The sequence below is a fragment of the Mustela nigripes genome, chromosome 4, assembly GCF_022355385.1.
Source record: "Mustela nigripes isolate SB6536 chromosome 4, MUSNIG.SB6536, whole genome shotgun sequence".
Lineage (NCBI taxonomy): Eukaryota > Metazoa > Chordata > Mammalia > Carnivora > Mustelidae > Mustela > Mustela nigripes.
Window position 1 is genome coordinate 166,382,997 of NC_081560.1, and position 18,452 is coordinate 166,401,448.

General features: G+C 40.8%; 1 protein-coding gene across 1 annotated transcript; it reads left to right on the forward strand.

Moving 5' to 3' along the window:
- Window positions 1-449: 449 nt before the first annotated feature.
- Window positions 450-16,885, forward strand: BORCS7 (BLOC-1 related complex subunit 7). Its single transcript, XM_059398465.1, has 5 exons — window positions 450-1,821; window positions 9,589-9,651; window positions 9,767-9,810; window positions 10,762-10,782; window positions 11,861-16,885. The coding sequence occupies exons 1-5, from the start codon at window positions 1,684-1,686 to the stop codon at window positions 11,910-11,912; spliced, it is 318 nt and encodes a 105-aa protein (XP_059254448.1). The 5' UTR covers window positions 450-1,683; the 3' UTR covers window positions 11,913-16,885.
- The last annotated feature ends 1,567 nt before the right edge of the window (window positions 16,886-18,452 follow it).

Below are 18,452 nucleotides of genomic sequence, written 5' to 3' on the forward strand. Positions count from 1 at the left end.
AGTCTGACACAGGGCTGAGCAGGGAGTCTGACACAGGGCTTGATCCCAGGACTCTGGGATCATGACCTGAGCCAAAGGCAGACATTCAACTGACTGAGTCACCCAAGTGCCCCGGCAGTTATTTATTTATTATTTGAGAGAGAGAGTGAGAAGGGGGAGGGGCAGAGGGAAAGGGAGAGGATCTTCGGCACACAACCCACTAAGCAAGAAGCCTGACACAGGACTTGATCCCAAGACTCTGTGATTACAATTCTGAGATCATGACTTGAGCTGAAACCAAGAGTTTGGAGGTCCAACCAACGAGCCACCCAGGCACTTCTGGCAGTTTCTTGAAACATTAAACACTTATATGACCCAGCCATTCCACTCCTAGATATTATCCAAGATAAATGAAAACAACCCAGAAAAGGACTTATATATGAATGCCATTGCAGCTTTATTTATAATAGCCCCAAAGTAGAAACAACCCAAATGTCCAGCCACAGGTGAATGGATGAACAAAATGAGATAGTCAAATGACAGAATATTTCTCAGTGATAAAAAGGAGCAGACAAGTGATACACACTACAATGCAGATAATTCTCAAATTATGCTGAAAGAAGCGAGACAAAAAGGATATTTCCTGTATCATTCCAATTATATAATATTCTAGAAATGCAAATTAGTTTATAGCATTAGGAAGCAGATCGGTTGTTGCTTACAACATAGACTGCAAATAGGCACTTGGAAACTTCTGGGGGTGATATCTTAATTGTGGTAGTTCACAGGTAGTGTATCTTAATTGTGGTAGTTCACAGGTGTGTACCTCTGTCCCACTAATCAAAATGTACACTAAAAAAGAAGATAGTTATTGTACATAAACTATACCTCAATAAAATTAAGAACATGAATTAAATGAAAGAAGCAACAGAGACATGAATCTAGACACTTAGAGAGAAAGTAATGTTGATACTGAGTACAGGTTATTTGAACAAAATTTACAATATAACACCATTTTCATCTCTTGTGCGTTAGCTAAAAAAGAAATAGAGCTACATGAAACATTGCAGATATTAATTCAGTTCCAAGGTGATGATCCAAGTTTGCTTTTAATAGAAAAAAACCGATCATTTATCATAAAAAATTACTAAAGCTATTGAGCATTTTCTCCATTTATTAGCTGTTTACATGGCTGGTCACATGGCCCAGGAGCTCCTCAGAGACACGGTCTGTATATTTTCTTTCTCTACCCTCCGCCTAGCACAGTTTGATATTTACTAAATGAAATTTTATTAAAATTGAACTGAATGGCCTTAATTCATAATCGTAATTCTTTGGAGACTTGATTATTATTACTTCGTACTGATGAACACAAGACTCAAAGCTTAAGAAATTTGCAGTCACACTACTAAATAGCAGAAGTAGGGACTATAATCCAGGCCTTCTAACCCATAGATATACTGAAATTGTCCTCTGCTTCCACCAGAGACATCTGCCTGGGCTTTATCTTCCTCAGGATATCAACTGAATATTTTAAACGAATTTAAAGTTAGCTAAAGTCAATCTCCGCTGGGCGCATGCGTCCCTTCCTTTCCCCCTCTCACCCCACGGTGGAGACACACCGACTCGCTTCCTTCCGTCTTGACGCCGTATGGCCCCAGCGACTCGCCGTTGCCCAAACTGAGACGTTCACTAGACGAGGTGATGGCGACTGGGACACCAGATTCGCAAGCGCGATTCGGTCAGTCTGTGAAGGGGCTCCTCACCGAGAAGGTGAACACCTGTGGTACGGACGTGATCGCGCTCACCAAGCAGGTGCTGAAAGGCTCCCGGAGCTCCGAGGTGAGTTGGAAGTGGACTTTATGGCCCGAGATCCCCGGCCCAGAGTCTTGCATAGCTGTGGGCAGGGGATCGCATTACCTCCTGGGAATTGTAGGCTGTCACTGCTCCCTGAGAGTAGCGCTCGTTCGCGAGGGGCGTGTGTTGCATTCTGGGATGTGTAGTTTGGGGGGATGAGGGATGTAGGGAGGGAAAGGAACGGGATGGTGGTTTATTTTCTTTTTCTTTTTTCTTTTCTTCTTTTTTTTTTTTTTAGATTTTATTTATTTATTTGACACACACACAGAGAGAGAGAGACAGAGAGAGAGAGAGAGAGAGAGAGAGAGAAAGAGCACACAAGTAGGGGGAGCAGGAGAGGGAGAAGCAGGCTCCCGGCTGAGCAAGGAGCCTAACTCGGGGTGGGTTCCAAGATCCGGGGATCATGACCTGAGCCAAAGGCAGATGCTCAACCTACCGAGCCACCCAGGCGCCCCCGACTATGTGCTTTTAAAGCAGAGATTGCCGCAGTACAGCGGATAAGATAGTAGTCCTAGCCAGTTCCTAATTTGTTTCATGAGGTTGTCTCTAGTGAAGATCTCTCCCTTTCTCGCCCCCAAATTCCACATGGTTTTGCCCTCATCCCAGAGTCCTTTCACGCTTTTGTGCATCGTCTGTGGATTTGTTCTTTTCTAATTTGTCTTTCTGCCCATATCTTGGTTTTCTGTTTCTTAGATGAGCTTTCTCCTTTGCCCCGAGTTCACCTTCATCCTCTAGATGGTTCCATGAATGGAACATCAAAAGTTTTATATATGTACACTGTGTCTCCCCCCAAAAAAGTATTTATTCTACTCTTAGATATTCACCCATGAGAAATGAAACTATGTGTCCACATAAAGACTTGTACCATTATCCGTGATAGCATCAAACTGGAAACAACCCAAATATCTGGTGACAAGGGAAAGGACAAACAAAATGGTTCTGATGACTGAGCCACTTCACTCCTAGGTTTTTACCCAAGAGGAATGATAACATGCCTCTCATTTTGTTACATAAGCTGACCACACACAGAACATATTATCTAGTGTTCTTGTTTTGGTTTCTTTAAAGTGGAACAACATCTTGAATACACCTGTGAAACAGTCTGACTACTGTCTTTTTAGATCTTTGTGAATTTCTTCTGTAGACCTTTATCGTTCTCTTGCTCATAATTGACTCAGTGGCAGTGTGACTTAGTTGCTCATCTTCAACAAGTATTGCTCATTTTCAACTTAATTTTCATAATAATAGCAACTCTCTCTCTTTTAACTCATCTATTTCATCAGTCTCTATATTGTTTCCTTAAGTTATATAATTGCAATAACAAGCATAATATGGCCACACGCTTTTGGACTTGTATATGAATAGTCACAGCAGCTTTATTTATATTAGTGTAGGATCCAGTAGAATTGTCTTTACGGAGTCACCTTTCATGTAATGTTCTTTTTTTTTCTTTTATTTTTCTTTTAAAGATTTTGTTTATTTATTTGACAGACAGAGATCACAAGTAGGCAGAGAGGCAGGCAGAGAGAGAGAGAGGGAAGCAGGCTCCCTGCTGAGCAGAGAGCCCGACGCGGGGCTGGATCCCAGGGCCCTGGGATCATGACCTGAGCCAAAGGCAACGGCTTAACCCACTGAGCCACCCAGGCGCCCTCATGTTATGTTCTTAGCTTGTATTAGTAGTGACTACAAGAAATAACCATATGAAGAAGGTGTTTGCATTTACCATAACACTATTTTGAAGTCACTGATTTGGTTATCCCAAGTATGTTTTGTGTGAGGTCACACATTATATATTCATTTTAGGATTCAGCATCTGAGGGAAGTTTCTCTCTTTTTGAGGAATTGTTATGTTGCCTTTTACAAAATAAGAATTATGCAAATGAGGGACCCTGAGTGGTTCAGTCAGTTAAGCTATCTGACTTCCACTCAGGTCATGATCCTGGGGTCCTGGGATGGAGTCTCTTGTCTGGCTCCTTGCTCAGTGGGGATCCTGCTTCTCCCTCTGCCTGCTCCTACACCCTGCCTATGCGTGTACTCTCTCTGACAAATAAAATCTTTAAAAAAAAAAAAGAATTATGCAAATGCAAGTGTTTCTTTTTTTTTTTTTGCCTTGGTTGCACAGAAGTTCTTACATCAGTTTTAGTGGTAGACACATCTCCTTTTAATGACTTTTAGATTCTGTTTCTATTTTTTATTTTCTATTTTTTAAAAAAGATTTTATTTATTTATTTAACAGAGATCACAAGTAGGCAGAGAGGCAGGCAGAGAGAGAGAGAGAGAAAGGAGGAAGCAGGCTTCCCACTGAGCAGAGAGCCACATGCAGGGCTCGATCCCAGGACCCTGGGATCATGACCCAAGCCGAAGGCAGAGGCTTTAACCCACTGAGCCACCCAGGTGCCCTCTTTCTATTTTTTAAAAAATGTGTGTGTGCGTGTATGCACATATGGTATAAATTGGCTTCAGTCTTTTTGGAGGAGAAGCAAGGTATAAATTTATAAATTAAAAAAACAGTGCTTGGGGCACCTGGGTGGCTCAGTGGGTTAAAGCTTCTGCTTTCGGCTCAGGTCATGGTCTCAGGGTCCTGGGATCGGGCTCTCTGCTCAGCGGGGAGCCTGCTTCCTCCTCTCTCTCTCTCTCTGCCTGTCTCTCTGCCTACTTGTGATCTCTGTCTGTCAAATAAATGAATAAAATCTTTAAAAAAATAAAAAAACAGTGCTCATAGTTAATGACCAGTGTGTATTGAACATCCATATTCACCATAATAAACTTGTTTTTATTGAACAACTTCTATGTGCTGGACACTGCTGTGTTTTACGTAGCTTAATTTGTTAAATCTTTGCACTCACTAGTAGAGGAGGTACATTTCTTACATAGAGGATACAAAGAGGAATTTAATTTGTCCAAGGTTACAACGTAGCTAGGAAGGGGTAGAACTAGGATTCAAACCTAGGCAGACTGGTTCTAGGCTCATAATCTTGGGCACCACCTCTCATGTGCTTTAGTGGCCCAAAAGCCATGGTGTCACCATTGACTGTTATAATGTGACTTTCTGCTTTCTGTTCCTCCTTGTGTATTTTTCCCATGAGATTCTTCTGTAGTAGATTTAGACTGGGTGTCCGGTAAATGGTATGGATTGAGTTAAACTGAAATCATTCCAGCTTTCTGGGAGGGTTTACGTATCATCTCGCAGTTCTCTGACTTTTGTTTTTTTATTGGCTCTCTTACGTGATACTTATCACATACCACATTGCCTTTTTCTGTAGTTAGTTATGTATTTTTGTCATTTCCTTTACTAGACTTTAGATTATTTGGCATGTCTTACTGATTTTCTTTTTTTTTTTTTTTGTAGCATATAGCAGTACTGAATTTTTTCCTTTTTAAGACTGGATGATATTCCGTTGTATGTACCACATTTTGTTTATCCCTTCATTTGGTGATGGACATTTGTGTTGTTTCCACCTTTTGGCTTTGTGAATATGCTGCAGCCAACATTTGTATATAAATACCTATTTGAGACCCTGGTTCCAGTTATTTTGGGTAATTGCTGAATTGCAGTTGCAATTGCTGGGTCATAGTCATATGGTAATTCTGTGTTTAACTTTTATTTGAGAGAGAGGGAGAGACAAGAGCAGAGGGAAAGGGAGAAGCAGGCTCCCCGGCTGAGCAGGGAACTCAAACTGGGGTTCCATTGCAGGACCCTGGGATCATGACCTGAGCCAAAAGCAGACACTTAACTGACTGAGACACTGAGGTTTCCTCTTCTCCAGCTTTTTGATTTGTTATTGGTGTGACCCAAATTGACCCAAAGCCACAGGACACCTTCCTGGGGTTGGTCCTGAGGGAAAGGGAGCTCTTGGTCTCATTGTGGACATGGAGCCTGATTTTTAGTTTGAATCCTTCTTTGCCTGTAGAACATTGCTTCTCTTTCCAACGTGGCTGTTTTGTTCGATTAGCTGGCAATTTTCATATGTAAAGCTCTCTTTCCACGGCATTCATTTAATAAATATTTTTTGTCTGCTCTGTGCTATGAACTATTTTTTTTTTCCAAAAGATTTATTTATTTGACAGATGGAAATCACAAGTAGGCAGAGAGGCAGGCAGGCAGAGAGAGAGAGAGGGAAGCAGGCTCCCTGCTGAGCAGAGAGCCTGATGTAGGGCTCGATCCCAGGACCCTGAGATCATGACCTGAGCTGAAGGCAGAGGTTTTAACCCATTGAGCCACCCAGGTGCCCCTGCTATGAACTATTTTAGGTATAAAGGAGAGGGTGGTACACAAAACAAGGTCCCTATACTTAGGAAGTTTACATTTTAGTGAAGAGACAGACAAATGAAACAAAAAATCAGGGGGTAGGAAATCCCTTGGAGAAAAACTAGGCTGGGAGTAGAGTGTGATAAAAGGGTCTTCCTTAAATAGGGTGGTCAGGGAAGGGCCCTGTAAGGAGGGGACATTGGGACAGTCTCTTGAATGAAGTAAAGGAGCTGGCCACATGGACGTTTGGAGCCAGAGTGCTCCAAGTAGAAGAAATGGCAAATGCAAAGGCCTTGAGATGGGCATGTGTGCAAGGTGTGCAAGGAGGCCGGTATGGCTGGAGCACCAAGTGGGGGAGAGCATGTCAGCCTTGTGCCCACAGCACAATGAATGCGTGTGACCCCATGCTCCTGCTGTGCGTGCCTGCTTCTCCGCTCCTCCCGTCGAGTTGTGTGCTGAGTAAAGGGTCTGTTGGATGTGGGTTTTTTTTTTTTTTTTCTTTTAGGGTCCATTGTGTTCTCTTAAGCCTGTGTTTGTGCTTGCTATTTTAACTACATTATTTAATGCAATAATATGGAAAACAATGAACTAGAATGAAAACAAAAAGGGTTGGTATTGCTATGAAAACCACGTTAGAAAAGCTTGTTGAAGATGAGAAGCTAACCAGTAACAACGTAGTAACAGTCCTTGTTGAAGATAAGGAGTGAAGATGGCTATTGAGTTACTTATGAGCAAAGCAATAAAGCCTAGGGGGAAATACTCAAGCTGTTGTTCCACTTTAAGGAAACCCAGCCCAGACATCTTAGATGATACGTGCTGTGTGTGGTTGGTTTATGCAAGAAAGTGATGCAGATTGCCAATGAATACATATGTCATCAAAGCAAGGGCCTTGGCCCAGCATTGCAACAGCTCCTGCATTCCAGGAATCACGAGTCTCCTTGAGTCTATCTTCGAAATGATTGGCCACCCCCACCCCCCTTTTTAACAGCCATTCTGGTGGCTCAGGCCACTTTCATTGCTTGCCTAGACTATGGCCGTGTTCTCCCAGCCAGTTTCTCTGCCTTCAGTCCCCGCTTCAGTCTAGTCTGCTTGCCACGCTTCTAAAACAGTAAATCCAATCATGCCCAACCTTTAGGTCTCTGCTTAGATGTCACTTCTTTTCGGAGACCCTCCCTGAACACCCGCCCCTGTAACAGATCAGACACCTGACTCCCCACGCTGCCTGGTCGGCTGGTACTTCCCCATCAGCAGTTAACACAAGGTACTGGAGTGAGTGCCTGTGTCGTTGTCGTCACACCACCACGTTGTGAGCCCTGTGAGGATAGGGGCTATGTCCCTTCCTGGTGTACCGTGAGCACTGAATAAATATTTGTTGACTGACTGACTGAATGAGGAAGATTCTGTTAGAACGTTTTCCTTCTGCTGTCAGTTTATCAGTCACCATCTCCCTCCTGTAGGACTTTGGAGTTTGTCACTTAAAAGTGGCCACAAAGGGCACTTGGGTGGCTTAGTGCGTTGTCTCTGCCTTTGGCTCAGATCATGATCTCAGGGTCCTGGAATTGAGCCCCACATCGGGCACTCGGCTTGGCGGGGAGCCTGCTTCCTCCTCCCGCTCTGCCTGCCTCTGCTTACTTGTGATCTCTCTATGTCAAATAAATAAATAAAATCTTAAAAAAAAAAAAAAATTGGCCACAAGGGGGGAACAGGCACTCTGATACATTGTGGATGGGAATGCGAAATGGTATAACCCCAGTAAAACTCTCTCATCCAGCAATCACAGTCATAATTCCATGAGTCTATCCCAAGGATACGTTAGCAAAAAGACACAAAGATATATAAAGTATTTTTTTGTAGCACTACTTATAATAGCAAAGGCTGCAAATAGTCCCAAAGTCTACAGCAGATGCCTGGCTGAACAGTCTTACAGGGACCTCTGTACAGCCGAGTGCTCTGCAGTCATGAGAGAACAGTGCGTAGAGTCAGCATAAATCACTGCTGATCGATTTCAGCATCTCTTGTCAAGTGAGAATAGCAGCATGTGGAAGTAGGTTACAGAAGGGGATAGTCCGATGATAGACGTATGGCCACTTTTTTCCCCCTTTTTTTCGTATGTCCACTTTTAAAAAGACAACGTGGAGAAGTAAATTTATTTATTTATTTATTTATTTATTTATTTTTTTAAAAATATTTTATTTAGGGACACCTGGGTGGCTCAGTTGGTTGAGCAGCTGCCTTCAGCTCAGGTCATGATCCCAGCGTCATGGGATCGAGTCCCACATTGGGCTCCTTGCCCCGCAGGGAACCTGCTTCTCCCTCTGACTCTGCCTGCCACTCTGTCTGCCTGTGCTCGCTCTTGCTTGCTCTCTGTCAAATAAATAAATAAAATATATTTTTTAAGGGGCGCCTGGGTGGCTCAGTGGGTTAAGCCGCTGCCTTCGGCTCAGGTCATGATCTCAGAGTCCTGGGATCGAGTCCTCTCTCTCTCTCTCTGCCTGCCTCTCCATCTACTTGTGATTTCTCTCTGTCAAATAAATAAATAAAATCTTTAAAAAATATATATATATATATTTTTTTTAAGATTTTATTTATTTATTTGACAGAGAGAGATCACAAGTAGGCAGAGAGGCAGGCAGAGAGAGAGAGAGAGAGGGAAGCAGGCTCCCCGCTGAGCAGAGAGCCTGATGCGGGGCTTGATCCCAGGACCCTGAGATCATGACCTGAGCCGAAGGCAGAGGCTTAACCCACTGAGCCACCCAGGCGTCCCTACTTATTTTTAAAATTAAGTGGGCTCCACACCCAATATGGGGCTTGAACTCACAACCCTGAGATCAAGAGTGACCTGCTCTCCCACCTGAGCCAACTAGGCACCCCCCCAAAAATATTTATACGGAGGGGAGAGAGAAGGGGGAAGGGAAGCGACAGGGCTGGAAGGTCTTATTTTACCATTTCAACATTAGAAGGACGCAAAGGTTTATTCATTTTTAAACATAAAAATGAAAAGAAATAAATAACAGGTGCCACAGGGGAGTTTATCTGGGGGCTGTAGGAGGGCTGCTATTCCTGGTGAATCTGTGGTCATCGGTCCCCTTTTCATCCAAATCTCTGACCCAAGGGAACAGGGACGGGGGTGGGACACACAGTAACTTCCCCTTCCATGGTGGGACTTCAGGTCTGTCTGCCAGGAGCAGGGTGTGACCGCAGACCAGAAACCTCCTGTCAATCTCCTCTTGCCTCCTAATTCCGCAGACACCGAGCCCTTGGTTTCTCAAACAGTAGCCTTTGGAGCTGATGCTGAGGCCCTGCCGGCACTGCTAGAGTGACACTGAATGTGGATTTTCAACCTAAACAAATAGATTACCCTCTGTTACTTTTGGAGCATTTGTAGTTGGACGGGGGCGGGGGTGGGGTGGGGAGGAGAGGGGGTGATGGTTTAACAGCTGTGGAGAGAAGATTACCGGAAGTTTGCAGATTTTGATCATGACCCCTTTATTTTTGTCTTCCAGCTGCTCGGTCAGGCAGCTCGAAACATGGTCCTGCAGGAAGATGCCATCTTGCACTCGGAAGATGTAAGAAACAATTTCTTTTGTGATTTGGGTTTTATTTACATAACTGGTGTGGTTACAGGGAAGTGGAATGTTCTCTTTGTCTGTTTTTGTTTTGTTTTGTTTTGTTTTAATGCAGAGTTTAAGGAAGATGGCGATAATAACAACACATCTTCAATACCAGTGAGTATGCCTTTGGAGGTGCTGTGTGGTCACATTCTGCACGCTGCCCCCTCTTGCCTTTGGACTTCCGCACACTTTCCTGAGAAGGCAGGCGTGGGGAGTAAAGGTGGGGTTAGTCAGCAATGAGCTCCTTCTGGAAAAGATGGCGGCGACTGCAGAAGAAGCTGGATTTATGGGTGAGGTCAAGAGCAGGGACTGCCTTTTGCAAGCCTCTCTGTGGTCATTTGGGGGCTCCTCAGAGGGAGACACTTTGAACCCATTGAGGGAAAGGCCCATGCCAGGATCATGCTTGCACAGTGCTCGGCGCCCAGTAGACACTTAATTGGAATTTGTTGACGACTCGTGCCCAAGGTCTCTCCTGGGGAGTCTGCGCTTTCACTGGGGAATCGAGTGTAACTGACCAGTATGGTCTAGTCCCCCCATTTAACCCAGCCCTAGCTACGTAGAAATGATCCAGGAGGTTCCAAAATACAGATAGCCCTTTCTCTGTTATAATTTTGCATAAAATTATAATGAGCTTTTCATCCTATTTCATTTTGCTTTATATTTTATATAGTTGGTATGGCTTATGTACCTATTGGAAATGTACGATTGAGAATTTAACTCTTAATCTTTAAACAGTTTCTTGGGGTGTGTGCATGTCAGGTGTGTGACCCATTAGATTCCACATACCCGGGCCGAATGTGAGCCGTGCGTATAGTTTGTGGTACCTCCTCCCTCAGTCTGGTAGAGTGTTGTTAGCTCTTTGGGTTTAGAATCCATCTTCTTAGCAACGCTGCACTCAGAGAGTGAACAGGGCTTCAAGAGCACAGTCTTAAGCCAGAAGGGACAGAATTACAGAATGTGACATGAGCCAGAAATTTGTTCTGCCTACAAATATCTAGCCATAAGTTGCACTAATTTTCTGAGATTTTTTAAATCTTTCTTTTCCTCTTTCCCTTTCTGATTCAGGCAAGAAGCTATTCAGAAGAAGTAAGTAGCCCCAAAGGTAGGGGAGTGGGGGGACCAAGTGAAGCAGGCTATAGGGAATTCAACTTCTGGGCCTAGGATCAACGTGAAAGTCTAGCTGACGTACGCCCTTAAATTGTCGCACACTCTGGGGCAGCTCATTTGGGATATAGAGAAAACAGTCTAGTTGACCCTTGAACAATACAACTTTGAACTACACAGTTCCAGTTATACACAGATTTTAAAAAAAATATATATGGTATAGTGTTACAAATGTATTTTCTCTTCCTTATGGTTTTCTTTTTTTTCTTTCTTTTTTTTTTTTTAAAGATTTTATTTATTTATTTGAGAGAGAGAGAGAGAGACAGCGGCCACAGGAACACAAGCACAGGGGGAGTGGGAGAGGGACAGCAGGCCTCCTGCTGAGCAGGGAACCAGATGCGGGCATAGATCCTAGGAACCTGGGATCATGACCCAAGCAGAAGGCTGTTGCTTAAAGACTGAGCCCCCCCAGGGACCCCCACCCCATGACTTTCTTAATAACTTCTTTTTCCTCTAGCTTACTTTATTACAAGAGTGTAGTATATAATACATATAACCTTATAAAATTTGTGTGAATTGACTATTTCTGTTATTAGTAAGGCTTCTGGCCAATAGTAGGCTAGTAGTCTAGTTTTGGGGGAGTCAGGGTATATACAGATTTTGACTGTGTGGGGCATCAATGCCTTTAACCTCCATATTGTACAAGGGTCAACTGTATGTTTCAAAGGCAGGCAGTAAGTTAATTCATTGCTGGTAAAGACTTTCTGAAAATTATAGTGTGTAGATGCCAAACTTAAGAAATAGAAAACCTTCTATGTTGGTTAACATTCATTAAGTAAGTGTGCTGAGGTCATTAAACAGTCTTGGTCCCTTACAATACTGGTTACACTGATTGGCTTTACAGACTTTTTTTTTCATAGTTTAAACTTCTGGAACTGTAGTGGACCAATATAAATTTGCATTTAGCTTCAGCAGTGTTTATGTGTTAAAGTACAAATTGTGCAAAGAGAGGTCTTTATTGCTCATTCCAGATAAACTTTTTCTCCGTTTTGATTTCTAGTGTCGAGCAGTCTTCTGACCTACAGGACCAGTTGAATCATCTGTTGAAATAGAACAGCTTGCAAGAGGGAAAAGCTCTTCTTTGCCGGACACTGAGAAGGAAATATTTTACTCAGCTGCTGTCCTATGGGTTTGATTTTCCATTTTCTTCTCCAAAAGTTAAGTTAGAAAAGATTTATGATGGTGTATAGTTTCTCCTGAAGAGAAGCTAGGTGGTTGAATTTTGGAAGTACTTCTTGAGGCTAAGTCATGCTCTTACTGATTTTTTTAATTGCTCTCTTTAGTTTGATGTTAAAGCAAAATTAAAGAGGTCTTAGTTTTTTCCCATAGAACTTTTATATGTCAAAAGCTATATCATCTAAATGTGATTCTTTTTTAAAAATGTGATTCTTAAGCAAATGCTGAATGATGTTTTAAATTCAGAAATATGGCTTCTGTTGTGAAAACAGGAATGCTTAATATTGCTTTAAAGACTTTTTTTCTTTTAATCATACATTCAGGAAATTTCATGGTCATGGAATGGTGATAGGTAGTATCTGTTCTTTTCTATTAACTCGGAGGAGAAATATACTTTATTCATTGTAGCAATTCTTAAATGAAAAGTAGGCAAATGGTATATCTGGCCAGCTTTGACCCCCTGCCTTGACCTGCACTCCTAGTTTCTTTGTTGTGACTCTTGATTAGTTGGCCTTGGGTTCATTTTGTAATTTTGCTAGTCATCAGCAGATTCACTTGTAGAACATTATTGCCAAGTGCAAAGGCAGTTGAATTACTGGGAATGATTGCAGTGTAGGGTTGTGCGATGGTGAAAACCATATGTTTTCAGTTATTTGCCCTTGTTCATCTAATTCCGCTTGCTGAAGGTCTTTGTTTGAATTTTAAGTGGGACTCCATTGTGTTCTAGTTCATTTCTTACTTCACTGAAGAATTAGGAGAAAGCTGACATAAGAAAATGGTGTTTTCAGGGAAAGAAAAAAGGCAAGTAAGAGTCCAATTTAATTCCTACTGTATATCATCAAGTCGATTAATCATATTAGGTTGTATTTATCCCTCATTATACCTGTACACATCAACTTACAGCAAAAGAAAAACATAGGTACGAAGGAATTCAGTTATGCATTTATTTCATAAGCTCTCATTACAGTTACTAAATGTAAATGGGTTCAATTCACCTTCAAAAAGAAGGGTCACGAATTGGCAGCAAATGTCACGTTAAGAGTAAAATATTTGAAGCATTATTAGTGGATGTTACTGCCACTGTTGCTACTCAGCGTTTTGATAGAGACCATGTCTAGTGCAGAAGTTAAAAGTAAGTATAGCTAATGGAGTGCCTGGGCGGCTCAGTCAGTTGAGTGTCTGCCTTTGGCACAGGTCATGATCCCAGGGTCCTGGAATCGAGCCCCGATTCGGGCCCCCTGCTCAGTGGGGAGGCTGTTTCTCCCTCTCCCTCTGTCTGCCACTCCCCTTGCTTGTACTCTCTCTCTGTCGAATGAATGAATGAATGAATGAATAAATATCTTAAAAAAAAAAGCTATTAGCAACAAAGAGACAAAATTATTATCATGTGTTAGGATTATCTGCTTAGGAAATCCAAGGACTGATTTCTTTTTAAAAGGGTCATTGATTTGGAAAACAAAACAAAGTTCAATTATCCAAGTATACAGGATGCAAAGAAATACCTAACATGACATTTGTAAAATATTAAAAATTAAAATGAAGTTATTGTCTGTTTCCCTCATCATGCTAGAACAAATAGTAAAGCAGCAGTGACTGCGTACATTATACCTCATAAATTTTGCCCTCAAAGTTTTAATGGTAAATATCAAATTTACATTAAATAATGAAAGCCTAGTAGTACTAAGTTTAGTCATTTTAAGGAACATAATGCCAAAATACATGGAAGAAGAATAGTCAGAAATGTATGAGTATTCAGAAATTTATACATAATTTGATTCTATATCTGTTACAGAAACAAATGGGTTAGGTAGAATTAAATGGCGATCAAACATGTAGAAACAAAAAATACTTCTTTAAATAACATCTGGGTTGTAGAGGATATGTTGAAGGCTAGTATTTTTAAAAATAGTGAAATCTCAAATTCTATGCAAGAAAATTAATGTGATAATACCTAAGCAGTACTATAAAGAAAAAAAAATCATGCTTTAAATCTCTGTATTAAGGAAAAGTGTGAAATGTTTTCTTTTTAAGGTGTTTGTGGTTAGAACTTAAATCAAAATAGAATAAGAAAACCAAGAATGAATGATAAAAATTTGAAAAAATATATGATATCATTAATTTGTTGTTTTTTTTTTTAAAGATTTTATTTATTTGACAGAGAGAGAGAGAAAACAAAGAGATAGGGCAGCAGACAGAGGGAGAGGGAGAAGCGGGCTTCTGAAGTGGGGCTCGATCCCAGGACCCTGGGTTCATGACCTGAGCTGACAGTAGATGCTTAATCAACTGAGCCACTCAGGCACCTCACGTTAATTGGTTCTTACAGATTAAATTGGTAAAGTATTGGGACACCTGACTGGCTCAGTCGGTGAAGCGTGTGACTCATGATCTTGATGTTGTAAATTCAAGCCCCAAATTGGGTGTAGAGATTACTTAAAAATAAAATCTTAAAAAAAAAAATTAAATTGGTAAATTATCAGCTCAATCTGAAAGTTCAAATCAGTAAATTTATAATTGAAATGGAGACAAATAAAATAAATCAATTAGATTTTAAAAGCATGACCTGTCAGCTTGATTCTAAAGATTTGATTACTAGTGTCAAAATGTCCAGCATCTTTGACGATATAATATTACAGAACTACCATTTAAAAGAGAATATGTCCAGGGGGACCTGGCTGGCTCAGTCAGAAAAGCATGTGACTCTTGATCTTGGGATTGTGAGTTTGAGTCCCATATTGGGCCTAGAGCTTATTTAAAGAAAAAAAAAAGTCATTTGCCTGTAATAGCTTTCCTGAGAATTTTCCAAACTATCAAAGAACTTCCATATACTCCTGAAGTATAGAAAACAAGAGCAAGATACACAGTTCATTTGCTGAAGTAAATATGACTTTCACTTTTATTTTTATTTATTTAAAGATTTTATTTTTAAGTAATCACTGCACTCAACATGGGGCTCGAACTTACAACCCTGATGTTAAGGGTTGCATGTTCTACTGACTGAGCCAGCCAGGTGCACCAATGACTTTCATTTTTTTTTTTAGGATTTTATTTATTCATTTGAGAGAAAGAGAGCGCACGAGCGTGTGTGTGTGTGTGTGTGTGTGTGAGTTGTGGGGAGGGGCAGAGGGAGAAGCAGACTCCCCTATGAGCAGGGAGCAGGATGTGGGGCTCAATCCCAGGATCCCGAGATCATGACCTGTGCCAAAAGCAGATGTTCAGCCAACTGAATGACTCAGGTGCCCCATTTAAAAATTTTTTTAAATTTTTTAAAAGATTTTATTTATCATTTTAAAAAAGAAAAGCAAAATAGCATAAGAAAATTTAGGAGATTCTTACTCATTAACATACATGCAAAAATCGTAATAAAATCTCAGAAAAATTGAGTAGAGAAATATTTTTGAAGAATTGCTAAAATAATTCCAGAATTGCAGTTGATGTAACAGCTACAAAACCCGTTACATTATTAAGAAACATTAAATCATCTATCACTGTAATATACACCAAAGAGCCATTTGAAAAAATTAGCTTTTTTTTAACACATTTTATTTATTTATTTGAAGGAGAGAGAGAAATAGCGAGAGAGAGAGAATGAGAAGGGGAGAGGGAGAAGCAGGCTCTGTGCTGAGCAGGAAGCCCAATGCAGGACTCGTCCCAGGGCCCCAGGAACACGACCTGAGCTGAAGGCAGATGTTTAACCGACTAAGCCACCCAGGCACCCTGAAAAAATTAACTTCTATTTCTTTTTTTTTTTTTTTTAAAGATTTTATTTATTTATTTGACAGACAGAGATCACAAGTAGGCAGAGAGGCAGGCAGAGAGAGGAGGCAGCAGGCTCCCCGCTGAGCAGAGAGCCTAATGCAGGGCTTAATCCCAGGACCCTGGGATCATGACCTGAGCTGAAGGCAGAGGCTTTAACCCACTGAGCCACCCAGGCGCCCCTTAACTTTATTTCTAATTAAAACAAAACAAAACAAAAAAGAAAATCTTCTTTCTAAAGAACCAACATATGGTGAATATTGAATATTTGGTGAAAGAAAAAGAATCATAGAATCCCAAAATCTTAGCTCTGTATCAGACCTCAAAAGTGACTGAATTCTGGCCCCACGTTTTGCAGATAAGAAAACATAGCCGGGGACATGACATGACTTACCCAAAGTTACCGAGTTTGGTGATAGGTTTTTTGAGTATTAGTCTAGCTCTTTATCATCTGTTACTTTCCTTACAAATAGAAACATGGGTGCTACTTGTCCTTCTTAGTATTTAACACAGTACAGAAGAAAGGATCTTGGAGGTAACTGAATCCAGTGTGTTTCCCTGCCACTGCGTCTCTAGCAAGTGAGCCTCCAGCTGCTCATCTGGCCCCTGCTTGAATGCTTCCAGTGGGGGAAACTTTACTTAGGGATGCTGGCCATTTTGGAAAGCTCTACTTCTTTAGAGACAGTCTGGGTACTGAACCAAACCTGCCTTTCTGGACCATTCTGTAATGGTCAGACCCACAGCTTCCAAGGTAGGATATGTGGAGGTACGCGCAAGGCCATCCTTGGAGGTAAGGGAAGAAAATAATGAAAATTTCTATGTATGTTTATTTTTCATCTTAAGAAACTTAGGTTTTGCTAATATTTAAAATATGACTTGGTATGAGGGCTCTAATGTGGTCTCCATAGCATACTGATTTACACAGCCTGTCATTTAGCGGGGGTGATCTTAAAAACAAAAACACCTATGACTGGTACACTGACCAATCAGAATGGATGATGGCTACAAGCAATCTGGCCCAGAATCAGCGCTATACACTAGATACCTGATGGAAAACTTGGAATCATTCAATTAAAGTTGATGGTGGTTTGCTTTATTGTGGTTTATCCATGTGTGGTTATGTGGATTTTAGGTTTATCAAATGATTCTTGTGAATACCCACAAATCAAAGATCATGTATTAAAGCAAGTAGAGCGAACAAGTGGAAAACAGTGAAGCCCTTTCCCTAAGCCCCATTAATTTGTGCCTTCAAGATAAACATAACATTTTAACAATGAGTGAGAAAGTAACTGCTTTCCTAAAGGAACTAATTTTAGGGAGATAGTATATTGAAAACTAGTATTTGTTTTTGCCATTATACAATTGCTAAAAAACTGATAGCTGTAGAAACACAATAGTTTCTATTATCTACTTAATAGTTGGAAATATTCTAGGCTATAAAAATATTCTAATAAGGACTGTTTTCATGGGTTTAATTTGTTAAAAATATTAAAATATAACACCTTTATATTAATATTTAATCATCGTTTGACATCAGGGAAGATTGTTATTAGCAGGTGAGACTGAAAAATGAGTGTAGCATAGTAAATGTCCCATTTAGATCTCTGTATTTCCTTACTACCCTAATGAATAGAAACGCTTATTACAAGCACAGAAGAAATAAGATAGACAAATACAGTGAACCCTTATATGACACTGGGGGCAGGGTACTGACACCTTCACAGTTGAAAATTAGTGTATAACTTTTGACTCCCCCAAAACTTAACTACTAATAGCCTAATATTGGCTGGAAGCCTTATCAATAATATAAACAGTCATTTAATACATATTTTATATGTTATATGTATTATATACTGTATTTACAATAAAGTAAGCCAGAGGGAAAAAATGTCATTATGAAAATTGCAAGGGAAAGAAAATATATTTACAGGGTGCCTGGGTGGCTCAAATGGTTGGGTGTCTGCCTTTGGTTCAGGTCATGGTTCTGGGGTCCTGGGATCAAGTCCTGCATTGAGCTCCCTACTCCGTGGGGAACCTGCTTCTCCCTCTGCCTCTCTCTCTTTCTGTCCCTCATGAATAAATAAAATCGTAAAAAAAAAGAAAATATATTTACCATACTGTCCTTGCTAAAGAAATCTACATAGAAGTGGACCATGCAGTTCAAACCCATGTTTTTCAATATAGGGGTAGAAGAAAAAAATTTTCTGCAGGATGAAATGACAATACTTAGGAAACACAAGTGAATTGATTAGAAATTACCAAAGGTTAAAAATGAATTTATCAATGTTGTTTTCCTAAAAAAAAATTCAAAACAGACTGAGAACTGCTGCACGCCTACGGTATGACTCCATGGCATTCTGGATAAGGAGGGAGAATAGATCTGTGGTTGCTTAGGAGCTGGTGGGGGAGGGGAGGGGGACTTACTACAAAGGGGCGCAAAGAAACTTCACCACGAGAGAGAGTCCTGACTGTCATGTATACGTTTGTCAGAATTCACAGAACTGCATGCTAGAGAAAGTTGAGTTTTCCTGAATATCAATTATATCTCAATTAATATGATTTTAAAAATACATTGAGAATAAATAATCTATGTAAAAAATGGGCAGAGGACCTGAACAAACATTTCTCCAAAGAAGATATCCACATGGCTGACAGACACATGA

Bases quoted from the DNA above. Each gene is read 5' to 3' on its own strand.
- BORCS7 (XM_059398465.1), top strand. From the start codon at position 1,684: ATGGCGACTGGGACACCAGATTCGCAAGCGCGATTCGGTCAGTCTGTG. The intron at 1,822-9,588 runs GTGAGTTGGAAG...TTTGTCTTCCAG, and splicing joins AAGGCTCCCGGAGCTCCGAG to CTGCTCGGTCAGGCAGCTCG. The intron at 10,783-11,860 runs GTAAGTAGCCCC...TTTGATTTCTAG, and splicing joins CAAGAAGCTATTCAGAAGAA to TGTCGAGCAGTCTTCTGACC.